The 19,858-nt window shown below is 44.8% G+C and overlaps 1 protein-coding gene and 1 long non-coding RNA gene across 2 annotated transcripts; one reads left to right on the top strand and one right to left on the bottom strand.

The window, feature by feature from the left end:
- The first annotated feature begins 16 nt into the window (after window positions 1-16).
- LOC310669707 lies at window positions 17-2,567 on the top strand. Its single transcript, XR_014507291.1, has 2 exons — window positions 17-243; window positions 1,943-2,567. It is a non-coding gene; the product is annotated as an uncharacterized lncRNA (long non-coding RNA).
- Window positions 1,756-19,576, bottom strand: CARD9 (caspase recruitment domain family member 9). The gene is made up of 13 exons (XM_083423788.1): window positions 19,464-19,576; window positions 16,589-16,832; window positions 15,148-15,285; window positions 14,611-14,936; window positions 13,026-13,205; window positions 11,701-11,853; window positions 10,696-10,821; window positions 9,536-9,727; window positions 7,452-7,490; window positions 5,523-5,571; window positions 4,824-4,873; window positions 4,320-4,396; window positions 1,756-3,133 (listed from the first exon to the last, which is right to left on the bottom strand). The coding sequence occupies exons 2-13, from the start codon at window positions 16,773-16,775 to the stop codon at window positions 3,037-3,039; spliced, it is 1,614 nt and encodes a 537-aa protein (XP_083279914.1). The 5' UTR covers window positions 16,776-16,832; window positions 19,464-19,576; the 3' UTR covers window positions 1,756-3,036.
- Window positions 19,577-19,858: the final 282 nt, after the last annotated feature.

The following is a 19,858-nucleotide window of genomic DNA, read 5'->3' as shown; positions in this document are numbered from 1 at the left end:
AAGCAAGATTCTAGTCCTCATCGTTCTGAACAAAGGGCTCAGTTAAATAGGAATCCACCTTTGAGCAAGCCAGACCGTTGATCTACCTAGCTCAGTATTGTCTACTCTGACTGGCAGCATCTCTTCAGGGTTTAAGATAAGGGTATTTTCCAGTTTTACTTGGAGATGCTGCCATACCCATCCACCCAAAATATAGCAAGAGCCTAGTCCTCACAGTTCTGTTCTGTTAAGGGCTGCAAAAAAGTAGGTACATAGGGACGGCCTTAGAGTGAGTCATACCCTTGGCTCAGCATTGCCTGTACTGACTGGCAAGGGCTGAACCTGGGACCTTCACTACTGCTAAGCTGTGGCACTTCATGAAAGAACAAACCAAGGATCTAGTCCTCATAGTGAATAAAGGGCTGAATTAAACATCAGCATAAGAAAATGCCTTCTACCTAGTCAGAATACTGGCCCCTCTAGCTTAATATTGCCCACACTGGTGATGATGATTTATTAAATGTATATGCTGCCCAGGAGCAGGAGCCCAGGAGCAGGAGCTGTCCAGGGTTTCAGGCAGAGGATTTATTCCCAGCTCCACCTGGTGATGCTGCTGGAGATTGAACCTGAGGGCCTTCTATGTGCAAAGCAGGTGCTCTCCCACTGAGCTACAACCTCTTTTCCATTAAAAAAATATGGTGCATTTGATTAGTGGGTGGCAGGGTACCGCCCCCTGCCTTGCTACAAAGCAGAAAATACAGAATTGCAGAGTTGGAAGGTACCCCAGAGGTTCATCTAGAGTCCAATCCCATGCAACACTCCAGTTCAGGCTCCTTTGAGTGCAAAGCTGCTTTTCTCCATGGTTCCCGCAACAAGAGTTCTCTCCCACCTCTGAATTGGGGTCTCTTGTAAATCTGGGGCTCATATATATGAGTGCTGGTGTGCAGAGTAACGCCAAATCCTATACTTCTTGGTGGCCAAAGGAGCAAGTTGCTCACCATAGGAGCCAACTCCTAGGGGCTGAGGACCGGATCTGTGGCCTGCCCAAAAAAATATTTGAATGGGCTACCCCCCCCCCCAAGTTGATGGGCATTGCCATTCAAATGGTGTCCGTGCAGCACGTCATGTGTGCCCCCCCAAAAAATTATTTTATTCAAGTTGGCACCCCTGTTGCTCACCATGCTGTCTGATTTTGAAATGAGCATAGGGATTTTGAAATGAGCATAGGGATTTCTACCTTTCTTGGTTTTGGCAGAGTTGCCCCATCAATAGGTGTGGTCATGCTCAGAATATAGGATATCTGTGGGCACAAACAAACCCTTGACCTTTCATCCCATGAAGCTGAACCTTGGAAGATTCAGAGCAGATTTTTAAAATAACCAGCCTCGTATAACCAAATGCTTAAGTCTACTTTGTGCATGAAGGAATTAATGCCATAGAATAAGCTGTCCTGCCAGGCTTAGCAAGGTCACTAGAGAGCCCTATCACTTGGTTGTAGCTCTGGAAATGGAGCTTATTCTTTTGGATTGTTATTGAGGACACTGAAGTGGCCAGCTAAGGTCATTAAGTTACAAAGAAACTTATCTGACAGTTCAGCAGCCTCCTGTATTAAATTCCAACTCTCACCATGCACAGAACCCAAAGAATTGGAAGGGGCCTCAGGGCTTCATCTAGACTGCCCCCTCAAACCCACAGTTTCATACTCGAAGCCACAATCCATATTTATACAGACAATAAGTAGAGTTTAACTGACAGTTTCCAAAGTCAAACAGAAAGGAAATGTTAAGTTCATTTTATTGTACTTATTTGACAAGATTGATCTGTATATCAATTAAAAAACCAAATTCTTCTGAATGGTTTGTGTATGGGAAGTTACTTTACCTATAGGCAAGCTCCACGTACTATATTGATGTTATTAATTTGAACCTTTTCCAATGTAATCCTTCTGCATTGTCCTTCCCAGGGTGACTTTCAAAGAGTGACAATTATCCAAAGCAGTGAACTCAGCACAATTGAATGACAGCCATGAACCAACAGTACAGCAGGGCTAAAGCAGAAGAATGTGGCAAGCTTAGGTAGGGATCAGATTTAACCATATTTTACTATGATTGCTCCTGCCTTGGGCTATCTCTCCTGAAGGTTGTGATGCCTGGGTGAGCCTTCTGGTGCACAGTCCCTTTTGTGGTGTGCTGTCACCAAGTGTAGGCCCAACAATGCTGTCAGGCCATCATCATTTTCAGGTGAGTTTCAAGGTTTTTTACAAACTGTATTGAAAAATGTTAAAGCAATTACCAAGTCTTCCAGGACAAATGCATGTCCAGATGTTTTTTTTTTTTTTAAAAAATAATTTTAAAAATTAATCTTTATTAAATTTTAAAGCATGCACAGATGTTGTCTTGAATGCAGTAATTCACATGGCATTCAAGCAGGCTTGTAAAATCTCTTACATTACAGGTTAAGTTCTCATCTAGAACATTTAGATAATTTCTCCATACTGGCTGCTGTGGGAAGGGATAATTTCTCCGTACTGGCAGAAGGGAAATCTCTGTACTGTTGTTAATAAAAGATTTAAATCGAGACCATACAAACCCATCTTCCTTTTTAATTCCTCTTATGACCCTCTGATGGTGAGTTGTGTTCCATAAGTGCTATATTCCACACATCTTGGGTCCAACTTTCTGTGGTGGGGTTTCAGTTATGTACCAGCAAATTCAGATGATGCAAATGAAAGCTGATTTGGAGCTCTTGCAGATCACACCCACTTCCCCAAAAAGACTGGACTTTTTGCTACAAGGCAAATGTAGTGTGTGGAAAGTGTGACATGATCATTCTTGGCTTTGACACAACATTTAACCTCCCCACAAACAAATCAAAGTGAAAGCTCACTAAAGAGCTAGTATCTAATCTTCCTACAAGTGAATCAGGTTAACAGTTCATAAAAAGTCACCTATGAATGCCCTGTGTCCCTTGGGAACTAGAAACCTTGTTGTTGACTGGGTTGTGTCCAAGACAGGCCCTCCAGGATCCACAATTTCTTTTTCTGCAGAGCACACACCCTCAGGAGCCTTCAGTGTCTGTGTTGTCACTGCCTGATGTGTTCTCCCAGTCCACGGTGTAGTATTTGCCCTTCTGGGCTCTCCTCAGGGCCCTCTTTCTGCAAAGTTAAGGTCCAAAGTGGTTTAAAGTGTGGGGGATGGGGACTTGTTGCGCCTCAGATGTTGCTGAACCACAGTTCCCATCATCTCTGTGATGGCTGATGGGAGTTGGAACCCAACAAACCCTGAAGGGGGTGTGGTGTCCTAACCCACCTTTGGAGGCAAGAGTGCCCACAGTCCTTCAGTCTAAGGAAGGTGCTGGACTCACCTTAGTTGGAGGTTTTAAAGCAGAGGTTGGATAGCCATCTGCCAGGGATGCTTTAGTTGCAATTCCTGCATTGCATTGGGTTAGATTAAATGGTCCTGAGGTCCCTTCCAGCTCTATAGTTCTATTATTCCAGAACACCAGGGGAGCTGGGCTGAAGCTGGATCAAGTCACTTGCCCTTCTAGTCCAGCATCCTTTCCTCACAGTGGCCAACTGGTGCTTCAATGAGAAGCCTGGAAATAGGATCTAAGTGCAGCAAGTTCTGGGATTCCCATGAATTTGGGGGTATTTAGAAGCATTACTGTCTCCATCAGTTGAGGTCAATAACTGTTGATAGCCTTATTCTCCACGAATTCATAGAAGCATAGAGTTGGAAGGGACCCCAAGGATCATCTAGCCTAAGCCCCTGCAATTATAAATAGAAGTCCATAATTAATCACAGCAGCCTGATTATTACTAACCATTCCCAGAGGTCACCTCATCTCATTTCTCACAAGTCTGCCAAATAGATTGAGGAAGACCAAAGAATAAGACTATTCATGGCAAGGAGCCACAATTACTATGCTTTGCCTCCACTACTGGAGGCAGCAATGCCTCTGAATCCCAGTTGCTGGAAAACACAGGGCAGGGGGAGAGAATGCTCTTGTGAAGACATCTGAAGGTCACCCTGTTTAGGGAAGTTTTTAATGTTTGATGTTTTATCGTGTTTTTAATATTCTGTTGGGAGCCACACAGAGTGCCTGGGGCAACCCACTCAGATGGGTAGCATACAAATAAAATTATCATCAACATCATCATCATCACCATCAAATCCTGCTTGCATAATTCCTGTTGGGGCATCTGGTCAGCCATTGTGAGGACAGGATGCTGGATTAAATAGCCTGATTCAGCAGTCAGGCTCTTCTCCTTCCTGCACTTTGTAGCAGCAACATGGGGATGGGTCTGCATTAGGCAAGCATATGAGGCATGTGTGCTTTACCTCCGGTAATGCTCAAAACTGTCCTTCATTCGCCGGCGCCCCTTCTCTGCCACATCCCCATCGAGTGGACTGCTTTCCTGGAAACGCAAAGCAGAATTGGGGCCTGGTTAATTTCAGTCATGCTACTCTGCTAATTTGCATGGAAGGCTCCTCCACAGCTAGAGCTGAACTCAAGGTAGGCTACAGTGTGGAGCATCAGGAAAGGTGATCTGTGTTAGATGCATGCCCAGAATTTGGCATCTGGCAAGCATCTTGGAATCCCTGATGGGTGTGCAGGTGGTAAATGCCTGGAGCCCTGGAATTTTATATTGCTGTGGAGACTGGAGTGGCGTGTAATAGTGTCACTAAGGAAAATTAACAGCAATAATTTAAGATTTTTGAAAAGCTAAAACAGCAATAGTCTCAAAACAGATTAAAACTCACACAGTATATATTGTATGTGTAATTCTGTAAACAGCCTTATGTGGTATATAAGTGTATTATATAAATAAAGATATAAAATACCCCTGGGGATGGAAGAAGCTGGATTTTGCTGAATTCCTGGTTGGACAATTCTGCAGAGAGATAGAGAAAGAGAGAGAGAAGGAAAAGGGTTAATTTTATTGCCCAACTATTACCTACTGTTTAGAATGTAAGGCCTAGTGTACCAACGTGCATCCAGGGATTTCTGGTGCAAGATAGGCATATGTAAAGCCATTGCATTGCCCACTTATGAATATTAAGATCCTGGCTGCTAAACAGACCAGAGACTCATCCAGCCCAGTCTCTTTTACCCAGTAAACAACCAGATGCCCACCTAAGCAAGACAGGAGTGTAGGAACAATGCAGTCATAAGAACAGAAGAAAAGCCTTGCTGGATCAGACCAAAGGGGATTCTTCTAGTCCAGCTTCCTGTTCTCACAGTGGCCAAGCAGATGCCCATTGTGGGAACCCAAGCAGGACCCTAGTGCAAAAGCAATTCTCCCCTCTTGTGGTTTCCAGCACCTGGTATTTAGAAGCATTGCTATGTGTCTCCAACTGTGGCAGATATGGCTACAGAAAAAGGTATCCTTGGTTAAAACTGTTGAGTTGCAAATGCAGGCTGCTGGCACTGTAGGCCCAAATTATTTTTGCAAGCCCTGGCTGAGAAGCATTTCTGAAGTGGGATACCAGAAGCAACCTAAGCAGTAGAGAGCAAGACCAGCAGAACCTGGAAGAACTTGCCTTTGTTTGCACCTTTGATGTCTTCATCCGGGTTTCCATGGGAAGGAAGCTTCATGCAAGGAAAGGAGAAAGAGAGTTAACATAAGAGCCTGCTGGATCAGGTCACTGGCCCATCTAGCCCAGCATCCTGTTGTCACAGTGGCCAATGAGATGCCAAAAAGAAACCAGCAACTAGGATTTGAGCAGAAGAGCTCTCTCCTCCTGTGGTTTTCAGCAATTGCTATTCAGAAGCATTACTGCCTCCAACCATGAATGGCAAAGTACAGCCCTCTCCTCCATGAATTTGCACAATCCTCTTTTAAAGCCGTCCAAATTGGTGGCCATCCTTGCCTCCTGGAGAAGCGAGTTCCACAGTTTAACTAAGAAGGACTTTATTTTATCTGTCCTGAATCTTCCAATATTCAGCTTCTTTGGATGTCCCTGTGTTCTCTAAACTAAAAAGTCCCGAATGCTTCAACCTTTCTTGATAGACAAGTCATTCCATCCCTTGATTATTTTGGTTGTCATTCTGTGAACCTTTTCCAATTCTACAAAATCCTTTTTTGGGAAATAATGGGAAATAAGAGCCTCTGTTTGCAAATGATCAACACTGATTTATTCTTTACCCATGAAGGAAAACAGAAAACAAAAGCAATCAGAATCAGGCACATTTTCACAGAACTTCAGCACAAGGACCCCCAGCTAATCAGTGACATACATACAAAAAAAAAAAAATCCCTTGAAGAAATCCTTGCTACTAATAATCCCATTGCAGCTCAGGACATCATTTTTTTGCCCAACAGCAACAAAACTGTAACCTTCAGAAGACTCTGACTGCTGGAGGAGGCCAAAGGGGGCCTATCTAATCCAGCATAATGGTCTCACATTGCCAAACAGACATCCCAAAGATGATGATGATAATAATAATAATAATAATAATAATAATAATAATAATAATAATTTATTTAGGCCCCGCCCATCTGGCTGGGTTTCCGCAGCCACTCTGGGCGGCTTCCAACCGAATATTAAAAGCAATACAGCGTCAGACATTAAAAACTTCCCTAAACAGGGCCGCCTTCAGTTGTCTTTTAAAAGTAAAATAGTTGTTTATTGCCACCATTCTAGGATATACTGACTGTCCATGGAAGCTCCATTTAGGAATCAGAGGAATTTAATACTACAACTGGAACAGGCCAAAGGGGACTCCAGCCTTCTGTCCTCAAAGTGGCCAACCAGTAGCCCATTATGGAAAAACCCCAAGCAAGACACAAGTACAATAGCAACTCTCCCTCTTGTGATTCCCAGCAACTGGTATTCAGAACTAGATTTCCCCTGGGCACTTAAGTTCTGTGCTTACAAAAGACTTCCATGAGAAGGGCCCTGCAGCTGGATCACGCCAAAGGGGGCTCCATCTAGTCCAGTATTCTGTTCTCACAGTGGTCGGCCACATGCCTCGTTAAGGGGGCTCCTAGTCTGGATTTTGTTGACAGAAAAGGAAATGAGCTTACCCTGTCTTTTGAATTTGGCACCACGTCCTCCACTTGATGTCAGGTGATGGACAAGTGGGCATAATTTCATTTATTGGTTTATATTTATTGATTGATAAAAAATATATACAGCTATTCAGAAAAAATGTACAACATTTATACATAAAACCATGCATAAAATAGGTTAAAATCAGAAAAAAAGATGTATTCTTCATTCCCTGCATAAGCCTGATGGAATGCAAAAGTTTTCAGCAGGCGTTGGAAAGTTGAAACAGAAGGCATCTGCCCAAACCATTTTGTTGGCCAAATATTTAGGCTTGGTGGGCTGGAGGTTTTCCACCTAAGTCAGTTAAAGGTTATGTGCTAACCGGACCCCGGACCCTGACCCTCAGCCCCAAATGAAGCAGACAAATGACATCAGAACAGCAGAGGCACTGAGCCAAGAACGTTGATCACAACTCACTTCTTGGGAGCTCCTGGAGGATTCTTCGAAATCTGAAGTCTGGAATTGCAAGATCATTGTAAAAAGTTAGAAAGTGCGAAGAATTAAATTACACACATGTGTGCACATTTCCAGAGAAAGTACAGCATGAACAAGTGTGACGCATCCCAGTTGGCTGCCACACCACCAGCACCACTGCCAAGCCACTCACTTCTGCCAACACTGCCACTGCACTACCCACTGCACTATCTAGTAGCACTGGCATAGGCACTGATTTCTGGCAAATTCTCATGACAACGCTCACACTCCATGGGATCTCACTAGAAATTGCCAATGCCAATGCTAGCACTGCTTCTCTTCCAGCGATGAAGGCAGAGGAGGCAATTGAGTAGGTGAGGTATCTATGGAACACCACCTTGCTGCCTGAGGCACCTGTTTCACCCTGCTTCATGCGTGGGCCAGACCTAAGCATGAGGTTGCAGCCTTGGTGAGGGGTTAGTAGACAGGGAAGGAAGAAAGGGGCACCGAGGCAGAATCTGAGTACCCCCATATGTCTCTCAATGGCTGCAGGCTGTGCCATTGGAACTCTCTGTGCAGTCCTCAAGGGCCACATAGGGCACATTGGCCTCCACAGTCACTTACAGACTCACTGCTAAGACCATGTTCATGGAAGACAATCTTACTCGGCTATGAGTGATCGCCAAGGAAGAAAGAAGAAGATTGCAGCAGTCAATTCCCCAACAATCCAGGTTACTGAGACATGAAGAGCAGGAGAGGATGCAGCCAGCGCATCAGAGGAATGTGATAAATTGCACTCCAGGGCCTAATTCAATGAATAGTTACTCTGAAGTACGGTACATTTTCAAGCATTCTTAGGGTTTGGAGTAGTGGTTCACGTGTCAGGCTGGAAGCAGAAAGACATGGGTGCAACAGCAGCACATCCACTGGCACTTCCAAGCAACTGGCACCTAGAGGCATTCTGCCTCCGATAGTGGAAGTAGAGCACAGCTATCATGGCCAGCAACCATTGTTCTCCATTAATTTGTGTAGAGCCCTTTTAATGACATCGACATGAACAGCCTGCTGGATCAGACCAAAGGCTCATGTGGTCCAGCATCTTGTTCTCACAGTAGTCAGCCAGATGCCTATTAAGCGAAGCCCACAAGTGGGGTTGAACTAGATAACCCTTGGGGTCCCTTCCAATTCTACAGTTCCATGATTCTAGGACCTGAGGGCAACAACAACACTCTACCCACTTGAGATACCCAACAGTTGGAGGAAGAACATAATAAACACCTGGGTGCTGAATCAGATGAAAAGGTGTCCATCTAGTCCAGCATATTGTTCAAACAGTGGCCAACCAGGTACCTATTGTGGCAAAGCCGCAAGAAGGACCCAAGTGTTACAGTAACTCTCCTTGCCTGCAATTCCCAGCAACTGGTACTCGGAGGCAGACTGCCCATGGGCAAGGAGGTTCTGCTACCTCGAGATACAGTACCTCCTTAGGAAAAGCCTGTTGGAACAGGCCAGTGTGGTTACCTATTCCAGCATCCTGTCTTCACAGTAGCCAACCAGATGCCCATTATGGGAAAACTGCAGGCAGGATTTGAGCACAAGAACATTTTCTCCTCCACCTGCGGTTTTTAAAAAGGTAAAGGTAAATGTGCCCCTGCCCGTACGGGCCAGTCTTGACAGACTCTAGGGTTGTGCGCCCATCTCACTCAAGAGGCCGGGGGCCAGCGCTGTCCGCAGAAACTTCCGGGTCACGTGGCCAGCATGACATCGCTGCTCTGGCACACGGAAATGCTGTTTACCTTCCCGCTAGTAAGCGGTCCCTATTTATCTACTTGCACCCGAGAGTGCTTTCGAACTGCTAGGTTGGCAGGCGCTGGGACCGAACAACGGGAGCGCACCCCGCCGCGGGGATTCGAACCATCGACCTTTCGATCGGCAAGCCCTAGGCGCTGAGGCTTTAACCCACAGCGCCACCCGCGTCCCCCCTGCGGTTTCTAGCAACTGGTATATTCAGAAGCATTTCTGCCTCCTCTTAACATGGTGGAAGGGAACAGGCCAACCAGAGGCAGCACCTGGAAGAGTTAGCCTACCAGTGCCGAAGGGTCAAGGTGCAGCCTCTTCAACTTGGCTTCAGTGCTGAGCAGCTGCCCCTCTTTCTGGAAGAGCTGCAGCTGCAGCTCATCGCATCTCTCGCCCAGCTCCCGAATCTGCTTCCGGTAGAGATCCTTGTCCATCAGGCTCTTGGAGAACTGCTTGTGGAATCCCTCTTGGTTCAGGAGGGCCTAGCAAGGTGTGGGTGGGTGGGGAGAAGATTATGATTATAATTTTTTTAATTATTCTTATGAGTTAGGAATGTGACTACTCTGAACTCTCTCCATCTAAACCCAGGTTGTATATATGTATAAAAAACCAATACAGTGGTACCTCAGGTTAAGTCCGTACTTAACCTCCAGAGGTCCGTACTTAACCTGAAACTGTTCTTAACCTGAAGCACCACTTTAGCTAATGGGGCCTTCTGTTGCTGCCACGCCGCCGGAGCACGATTTCTGTTCTCATCCTGAAGCAAAGTTCTTAACCTGAAGCAATATTTCTGGGTTAGCAGAGTCTGTAACCTGAAGCATATGTAACCTGAAGCGTATGTAACCCGAGGTACCACTGTATATCCTAAAAACACCACAGTCTCCACTGTGCCTCACTGGCCAAAAGGAAAAACAGACCCTGGTAAATGCACCTGAAACCCCTGGAATCTCATACCACTCAGAGATTGGGGTGGCATGAAACATTATTATTACGCCCTTCCTCAAAAAGGAGACCAGCTGAGTGAAAAATGCAGTAAAATATTCTTTCCTTAATTTTTATTAACGTTATTTTAATTGATTACCTGTCCTTATGCCTAAGGTCCCAAGGTGGGTTACAACAATCCAAAATACATCAAAAACAATGTTAAAAGACTTACAATTACTATTGTTCATTTGGGGGCAGAATACCAGTTGCTAGAAGCCACAGGAGAGGAGAGGGCTTTGTGCTCAGGTCCTACTTCTAGGGTTCCCTTTGGGGCATCTGGCTGGCACTGTGAGGACAGGAGGCTGAAATAGGTGGGCCCCTTTGGCCTGATCTAGCAGGCTCTGCTTACGTTCTTATGGAACCTCCAGGCCCAGAGGCAGTGTATAGTGATTCGTAGCTTCTTACGGGTACTTGGCCATTTTTTGAGTGGGGAGGTGCAAGGGGACATTGCCCTGGCAGCCCCTACCTGATCTCTTTCAGAAGCCACCTCCTCCATCTGTTTCAGGATGACCTCAATGCGGTCCTGGTATATCTGGGCATCGTTTTGCAGGGATGCACACTTCAGCTCCAGCATCTCCTTCTCTCCCACAAGCTGCCAACACAAGCACAGAAGGCATTGGAAGGCCAGCAATAGAGATTTCTCCTGTGCCACAGAGGTTGGATGGCAACCTGTCTTGGAGTCTTCAGTTGGAATCCCTGCATTGCAAAGGGTAGGACTAGATGACCCTGTGAAGTCCCTCTCAACTCTACAACTTTATGAATTTGCACACAGACACCAGAATAATATGTGGATTGGGACATTAAATATCATTTGCATTTTGCACTTCCCCATATTCTGGAGCATTATGGGGGGCGGGGCGGAAATGTAACAGAATGTGTTTTGAAATGCATATTTCAGGATAAAATCTGTCCATATATGTATTTAAATGCTGTTATTTAGATGATGGCAATTGGTAAGAAAATATATTAATTATATTTAATCCTCTGGCACCCCACATGTGTGGGTTAAAATCAGAGGGAAATGGATGCAAGCCCATATTCAAAAGCATGGGGCAAGCATATACTTTCTGACAGGAGAAAGCCCCCTAGCAGAATTTGATTCTCAGACAGATTAGTGAAGCATAGGAATGGGCTATTAAACCTCATTTATACAGTTCAGCTGCATGAAGCAGCTGACCCCCTTTTATCCCTCCTGCAATGAAATAAATGCTTTACTTACTTATCTGAGGACACAGCCATGCATTATCCTATGCAACAACAATAAGAAATGCATGTAAAAATATTTTTGGGTAGAAATGCAGCAAGATAGCTTCTGACACATGTCTGAAGCTGCTACATTAAAGATGGAGTTCATGCAAATGTGGAACAGGTATTATGTGGCACCTGTAGTATCAAATCATGTGCTTCCTCATTCCTCTCCGCACACACATACCCCACACCCCCAGAAAGGGGCCCCCAGCCAGCCACCTACTTTATCCCACTTGTCCTCTGTCCGCCGCAGCATCTGGCGCAGGTCATAAATGGTGTTGACCAGCTTCTGGTGTTCCCCCAGCATCTGTGTCCGCTCTGCCTGCAGGGCCTGAATGGAGATGTCCTCCTCCTCAGAACCACCTGTCTTGGTGACCTTGGAGAAGAAAGAGAAAAATACGTGTGAGGCCCATCTTTCTCAGTAACAGAGTATTTGCCTGGCATGGAGAAGTTTCCTAGATAGACTATGTGTGTGGCAGCTTTCTGTATTTCTAATTCAGCCCTTTATTCTGAATCGTGAGGACTAGAATCTTATTTTTTAAAGCTCTGTAAAGTGGAAGAGCATCTGCCTTGCATGCTGAATGTCGCAGGCTCAATACCCAGTGACATTCCTAAGCAGAGCTTGGAATATTCCTTACCTGAAACCCTGAAAAACTGCTGCCAGTCAATTTCCACAAATGTTATAATGTAAAATAAGGCAGCACCCCATATTCCTGTTCAAGTCAGCCCTTTATTATGAACCATGAGGACTGGAATCGTATCTCCCTGGCTGGAACCCTGGGGAACCCCTGCTGCCAGTCAGTGTCAACAATACTGAGCTAGATGGTCCAAAGGCACCATCAGAATAAGGCAGTTTCCTCCAAGTTGACTGCACCCTTTCCTGACCCTGTCTTGGTAACCTAGGGGTGTGGGCAAACTGACTGCTGCAACTAGTTCTAGGTGGGGCTGCCCTTGAAGACTAGAGAAAGCTTTTACCTCCCTTGTTAGAGGAGTAAATGCCTCTGAATAACAGTTCCTGGGGATCCCATGTGGGGAGAGCAGTGCTGCTGTGCTCAGGTCCTGCTTGTAGGCTTCCACTGAGGTATTTTGGTGGCCACCTTCAAGACAGGATGCTGGGCTATGATGGCCTGGCCAACTGCTAGGTTCTTCTTACGGTGGCCTGTTTTGATAGCAGAACCTTCATGCTCAGGAACACTCTACCTCTGAATACTGGATGATGGGGAACAACAGCCAGAAAGTTGCTGTTTCACTCAGGTCCTGCTTGGGGGTTTCCCATTGGGGCATTTGGATGGCCCCTGTGAGGACTGGATGCTGGGCTGGATGGGCGTCATTGGCCTGATCTGGCAGGGCTCTGCTTATGTTATTATAGAACCTCCAGATTCCCAGGTTCTCGGGGACATTTGGCCACTGTGAGAGCAGGACGATGGGCTATGATGAGCCCTCTTTGGTCTGATCTAGCCGCTGCTGGGCTCTCCTTCCCTTTTCAAATGTCATTTTCATTCATTCATTCATTCATTCATTTACCTACCTACCTAGCGCTGTGCCTACCTGCAGGGTGCTCTCCAGCTCCTTGTTCTTAGCCAGGAGCAGTTCCTTCTCCCGCTGTATCTCCCACACCACCTCGTGGCTGGGACGCTGTTCAATGGCGTGCTTAAGCTTGAGGGTGTGCTTCCTCTCCAGGCGGCAGTCATCCTCTGCCTTCATCAGGCTGTGCCTCAGACAGTCAATCTGAGCAGAGGGAAGCAAAGCCCATGGAAGCAAAGACGAAAAGGAATAATAGGATTGTGGGGCTGGAATGGACCACCAAGAGTCATCTAGTCTAGCCTCCTGCCATACAGAAATCCTGGCTAAAGAATCCCAGACAGATGGTGGAATTGAGATGTTTTGGGAGTGAAATAAAACCTTGGATACAGAGATGTAAAGACATCCCTAGCCGGCAGTGATAGAGCTGAGAGAGAAAGGACTCTTGTGTACAACTTGGAGTAAATTCTGAGGGAAAAGATATCAAACCTCTGGTTTTTTTATTGGGAAAAGAATGGAAGGGTCGTTTTAAAATCATTATGGAGAACCCCAGCAAATATAACAGGAAATGAGAACGGAAGATACAGAACTGGGTACGAATTAATGAATACCTAGCAAGGGAAGAACTACGGAATGCTATTTTAATATATGAACACAGCAGAGAGACTCTTGTGTGAACAAAGATGGAAAGACTTATTGTTTAATATGGAGGAATTGTTATTGAGGTTATTGGAGACAAAGTTGATATGTTTGAGTAGAGAAAAACCATTGACACTTATTAACAACAAAAATTAGAGAGCACCTTTTGGACTTTGCGTAAAAAGGAAAATGAATTAATTTGAGACATTTCAGTCAGAAGATTGGGGAAATATTGCTCAACAGAAAGTAGATCAGTTGGATGTCATTCTAGAGTAGATTTTTGAATAAATTCTTTTACATAACATAACTAACAGAAAATTTGAAGTCCTTTTCAGTTTTCTTCTTCTTCTTTTTCTTTCTTTCCTTTTTTCTACTTTTTTTTGTTTTCTTTGGTGTCCTCTGCTTTGAGCCGTTTTGGGGGTCCAAAGATTGCACACACATGTAGGTAATGGATGGTGAGAGGTAGGGAAGGGAAGACCTCCCAGAATAAGAGACTGGGAGCAGAAAGGAAAGCTCCCAGGTAAGTGCTGGGAGGTTTCGCCACTTTCTGTGTGAGGCAAGGGTTAAGAACTACTTTTGCAAGAGGACCCTGTGTTTCATTTTCTCTTTCTCTTTTTCTGTTTTTATTTCATTTATTTTATCTTTTTTATTATGAAAAAAATCTTTAATAAAATCTTATTTTGGAAAAAGCATGAATCCTGAACAGATGGCCATCTGATCTCTGTTTTAAAACTTCCCATCAAAGGCGAGTCGGCCACCTTTTGAGGTCACAGAATCATAGAATTGTCAAATTAGGAGGGACTCCTAAGGGTCACATAGCCTGGAAGAATCCCTGCAGATGCCCATTGATGCCTTTCTTCTCTATCACCCCGAGCCACGTTTCAAGAACCAATCCTTTTCTCCCTGCTCTGCTTTAACTACTCCACCCTACTACCACTCCTCAGCTGCCACAGATCGTAAGATGGTTACCAACCTCCAGTTGCAGGTCCCGGTTCTTCATGAGTGCCACATTCTTCTCCTCACTCTGCCGAGCATAGCGCATGGCCAGCTCGTAGTTCTCATCCTTGCAGCACTTGAGCTCCCGGCTCAGGCTGTCACGCTCCTCCTTCATCTTGTGGGCCCGCTCCTGGTGCTTGCGCAGGACGCTGTCCCGCACCCTCATCTCCCTGATGACATCCTCCTTGGCCCGGAGCAGGACACCCGTCTCCTGGAGCTTCCGCCGCTCCTCGCGCACAACATTCTGGAGCTTGGAGATCTCGCTCATCAGCAGCTCTGTCAGGCTGGACTCCCCAGCCGTGTCTGTGGGGAGGAAATAGAATTGTAGAGTTGGAAAAGGCAGTCAAGGGTCATCTAGCCCAACCCTCTGCAAATCATGAATAGCATTCAATCAACTCCATACTCTCAGCATGTCATTTTGGGGTTGCCGGGTTCAGCATCTCTCACCTATTAGGGGTCATGGATAGGCGAGGGAAGGGTGTTTAAACCCACCAGCAAAATTTACTATACTCACCTATAATCATTGAGAAAACCCGGGTGGGCTCGTTGCCTGTGATTTTCTTGTAGAGCTGAGGATAGTAGAGCTCCAGGCTCTCAAGAAAGGCCACGAAGCCCTTCTGACCTGTCCGCTGAAGAATATCAAGGAGTACCCCTGAAAAAAACACAGAAGAAAAGGGTATTTAGCCTAAGGTATCAGAAACTAGGTTAGAGGATGTGTGGGAGATACACAGTCAAATCTAACAATGCCTATTCTAGCTAGTTCACATGTGAATGAGTTAAGACCATGGGGCTATATTGGTGATAGGCAGACGCAGACCATAGAAATGAAATTGGTACATTTTCCCTCCTCTCCTGGGAGAGAAGAAGCAAAAAGTATTTGCTGCTCCTTCTCCCCCCGCCCCTTCAACCAGCCATAAAGGGGGATGTACCTCCACTTGCTCCAGCATCAGGCACATGCCTGAAGCTGTTTCTGCTGTAAACACAAGTATTTTTACCTGCATGTACTTTTAATGCTGTTGCTACTAACAGCAAATGCTTAACTGCTAGTAAACTATATGTTTTAAGCTTAGTTTTCAATCTGTAACCTGTTTCTTTGATAAACAGGGTAACAAAGGGGAGATCAGCCTAATGACTAATTCCTGTGCTTTCAATTAAACTGCCTAAAATGAGATTTAAACCCTGCTCTGCCCTGCACTTTTAAACGTAAGCAGTAAACTGATCCCTTTGTCTGTTAATCCACACATGCGGGGGATAGAATACAGTATAGTAACGTATATCCCCTCACCTACCTAATAAAATAAATCAGGATTGCTGTGAGTATCTCAGAACCCAAAAAAAAAAAAAAATTCCTGACACTGGCCTGGTTTACTCATTTATTTATTTCATAAAATTTATACAGCACTTGATTGTAAAAACAATCAGACCTCAAAACAGTTTTCAAAAAGATAAAACAAGAAAATCAATAAAAATTTAAAACATACAAAAATATACTAAAATGGATTAAAAATTACATCCACTTTCTAAACATCTAGACCGACTCGTCTAAAAAAATGTTTTTAGCAAAAACAGAAATGAGTACAAAAAAGGTGCCTGCCTGCTATCAATAGGCAGGGAGTTGCAAAGTGCAGATGCTGCCACAGTAAATGACTGAGTTCTTACAAATGTGGAACAGGTAGTGCCAATTCTGCCAATCTGAGTGGTCAAGTGGGCACATGTGGGGTAAGGTGATCTTGAAGGTAAACTAGTCCCAAGTGGAATAAGCCTGGTCAGATCATGGTACGAGGGGCAGATCTGCACCATACCATTAAAGCACATGGCTTTCCCCAAAGAATCCAGGAAACAGTAGTCTAACAGCACTGAAAATAGTAGCTCTGTGTAAGGGGGAAACTACTGTGATATTTTTTTGTGGGGAGCTATGTGCAAGGCTAGTGGTGAGTGAGATATTGAAAATTTACCTGCTTTCCTTTTCCTGATCACAAGGCTGGGGTCGTTAAGGATCTGTTCCTCATCATCGTGGTTGATGACTTTGCACTGGCGGAGGTAAGGGGTTATCCTGGATGGGTCAACCACTGAAATCAGCTTTACACGGTAGTTCTCCAGGTTATTCCAGCAGCTTTCATTGTCATCATCCGGCTCAGACATGGCAGAGGGCAAAATAAGGAGTGCCTTCTGCTCTTCAAAAAGTGCTGGAGATGTGCCCTGGAAGGTCAGCGAAATAAGGTTTCCATTCTGTACTTGTCACAAACGGTTCAATTTCTGTTCTGCTGCAATTCAGCTTCTGCTAAATCTACATGTAGTTTTTCACTATCTGTTATGGCCAAAACTAACATATTGTTATACGCCACCCCAATTTCTGAGTAGCGTTGAGACTCCAAGGGTTCCAGGCACTCACCCAGGGTTCAGTTTCGTTGGAATGAAGGTCAGCAGAGACCAGAGGTGCCAAGTTCCACTTGGGGGTCCATTAGTCACAGTTTTGGAGCAAGCACGGAGCAAGCAGTGTCTCCAGCTTCCAATCTGCTTCCAGCTCAGTTCATACACACCTCTCTGGCTCTTGTTCTCCAGCCTAGCAGCTATAGTAATATTTAGTATGTTTGTGGGTTTTATGCCAGTGTCACTTGAGTAGGATCTCTATTTATTTTATATGTATAATGTCTCACATCAAATGTAAAAAAGGACTATATGACTTGAAAAAAGACAATGCACATTTTTGTGAACCATGAAAATCTTTAATAAAATTATTATTATTATTATTATTATTATTATTATTAAGCAAAACAAACACACAACTCCTAAAACAGAGAGAGGGCTTCCCTCTGCAGAGTGGGACACCCTCAGCCTGGCCCTTTTCTGCTTCAGCTTCCTTACCTACAGATCAGGAACAACCACAAGATGTGTCACCCACACCCTGGTTTAGATTTGCGTGTTTGGAGAAAACAGCAGACAGAGAAAGAGCAAGCAGGAAACTTCCCCTAATTGCTTCTGACCTCAAAGGTGGCCTTATGACACAAAGGACATCCTTCTCCCTCTCCTGACTCAGTATTTCTAAATCTGGCAATTTTAGCTTTTCCCACTTTCAGGTGTTTTCCTGACTTCCATTCTTCACATTTCCAGTTTGTTATATTTTAAGTTTCTGTGAGAATTCACCAGCGTTTTGCCGGTTTCATTTTGGAGCATCTGGTTGGCCACTGTAAAGGCAGGGTGTTAGGCTACATAGGCCATTGGCCTGATCCAGCAGGCTCTTCCTATGTTCTTAGTGCAACTTTCTCTTAATATGCACGTGCTTTGCAGGCAATTTGGCCTACCACACAGACATGTTTGCAAAGCAATTTCCCCAAATATGACACATTTCTGTGCATCATTCTGTTTTTATGCACACTTATATGCATTTTTATGCACACTTTATCTTGATCTCTACCTTTTTGTATCTATGACTTGTCTGGTGAACTGCATTTCACGCTTCAGAGAAGTGCTTTTTTTAATTGTTTCAGAATCAAATCCCCCATCCTCAGACTCCTACTCAGAATTCCCCACTACCCACCCCTTCCCATTATTAACTGAGCATTTCTAGGGTGAAATCTATTAAACTGTTCCATAAGGAAAAAAGCAAACAGAGATCACTTTTAGAGTTTGGTATCCCTGCTATGGTGATGAATGTAGAGGAGGATTCTATTTTTTATTGTCATATTTAATGCCTATTTATGCAACACAAGAAGCTGCCTTATACTGAATCATACTCTCTAGTTTTTCAGGCGGAGGAGTCTTTCCAAGCTTGATCTGGATTGAGCCTAGGACTTTCTGCATGCAAAGCAGGTGTTCTGCCAGTGAGCAGTGGCTGCTTCTTTCAACACACAGTAAAATATTGGTCCTCATGGTTCTGAACAAAAGGCTAAATTAAATAGGAACATAGGAAGCTGCCTTACACAGACTGAATTGGTTCATCTATTTTAGTCCATCTGCACTGACTGCGTCTCTTGTTCTACATGCAAAGCAGGTGCTTTCCCACCTGAGTTGCAGTCTTTCCCCTAAAACCAACTTAAGATTCTAGTCCTCAGTTTTGAATAAAACAGGAATATAGGAAGCTACCACACTCAGAATTAGGCTCAGCCAGCTCTGTGCTTTCAACACTGGCTGGCAGCAGCTCTCCATGGTTTCAATTAAGGAGTGTTTCCCAGCCCTACATTAAGATCCCATTGGGACTTTCTGCATGCAAAGCCAGTGCTTCACCACTGAGTTACAGCCTCCCTCCCTTCCAAATTTAATAAACAAGCCTTGAAGCCAAATTCAAAATACTACTCAAAAAGCAACACAATGCATACCCTCCAACATTTCTCTGATGAAAATAGGCACGTATTATTATTATTATTATTATTATTATTATTACTATTACTACTATTATTACTATTATTATTCATACCCCACCCATCTGACCGGATTGCCCCAGCCACTCTGGGTGGCTTTCAACATATATAAAAACATAATGAAACATTAAACATTTAAAAACTTCCCAATACAGGGCTGCCTTCAGATGCAGAAGGCTCCAAGTTAAATCCCCAGCAGCCTCTCCAAGTAGGGCTGGGAATGTGTCCTGCCTGAAACCCTGGAGAGCCACTGCCAATCAGTGTAGGCAACAAAGGTCTGACTCAGAACAAGGCAGCTTCTATGTTCCTATATTCCCACACACCTGTCCTAATAGAAATCTCAAGAAGCCTTTGGCTACTAGCCATGTCCTCTCCTTTCCCCAGGCCGGCTCCACTCCAAAAAGATGTGTGAGAGAGGTTGTGGTTCCCCTCTTCCCTTTTCCCATGCTCAAAGCAATGAACTTCCACTCACCTCCTGAACAGAGGCTCCCCCAAAAAAACCCTGGGAGTGGCCCAGCAGCCCCTCTGCCACGCTGAGACTCTTGTCTTGGGTAAAGGAAAGAAGGCCAGCTGGCAAGCAAGGCAGGGCACAAAAGGGGAACTGGCCAAGGCAGCGAGAAACAGAACACCCACCCACCCCTGGGGAAGAGGAAGTTGCAGGCCAGGACAGTGTGGGAATCAGAATTGCATTTCCGTGCTATCTGGAGACAAACCCGTGGCCTGGTGAGTTTCCAGCGTTTGTCTTGCATGTCTGTCAAAAGCTGTTGCAATGCAGGGGTTGAACTAGATGTCCCTCTGTACAATTCAAAGTGTCCATATTTGAGTGCAAACCATCTCAGCACACACATCATACATTTAACACACATG

Source organism: Podarcis tiliguerta (genome assembly GCF_965153285.1).
Source record: "Podarcis tiliguerta genome assembly, chromosome: Z".
NCBI classification, from domain to species: domain Eukaryota; kingdom Metazoa; phylum Chordata; class Lepidosauria; order Squamata; family Lacertidae; genus Podarcis; species Podarcis tiliguerta.
This window is presented reverse-complemented; position numbering and strand designations above follow the sequence as displayed.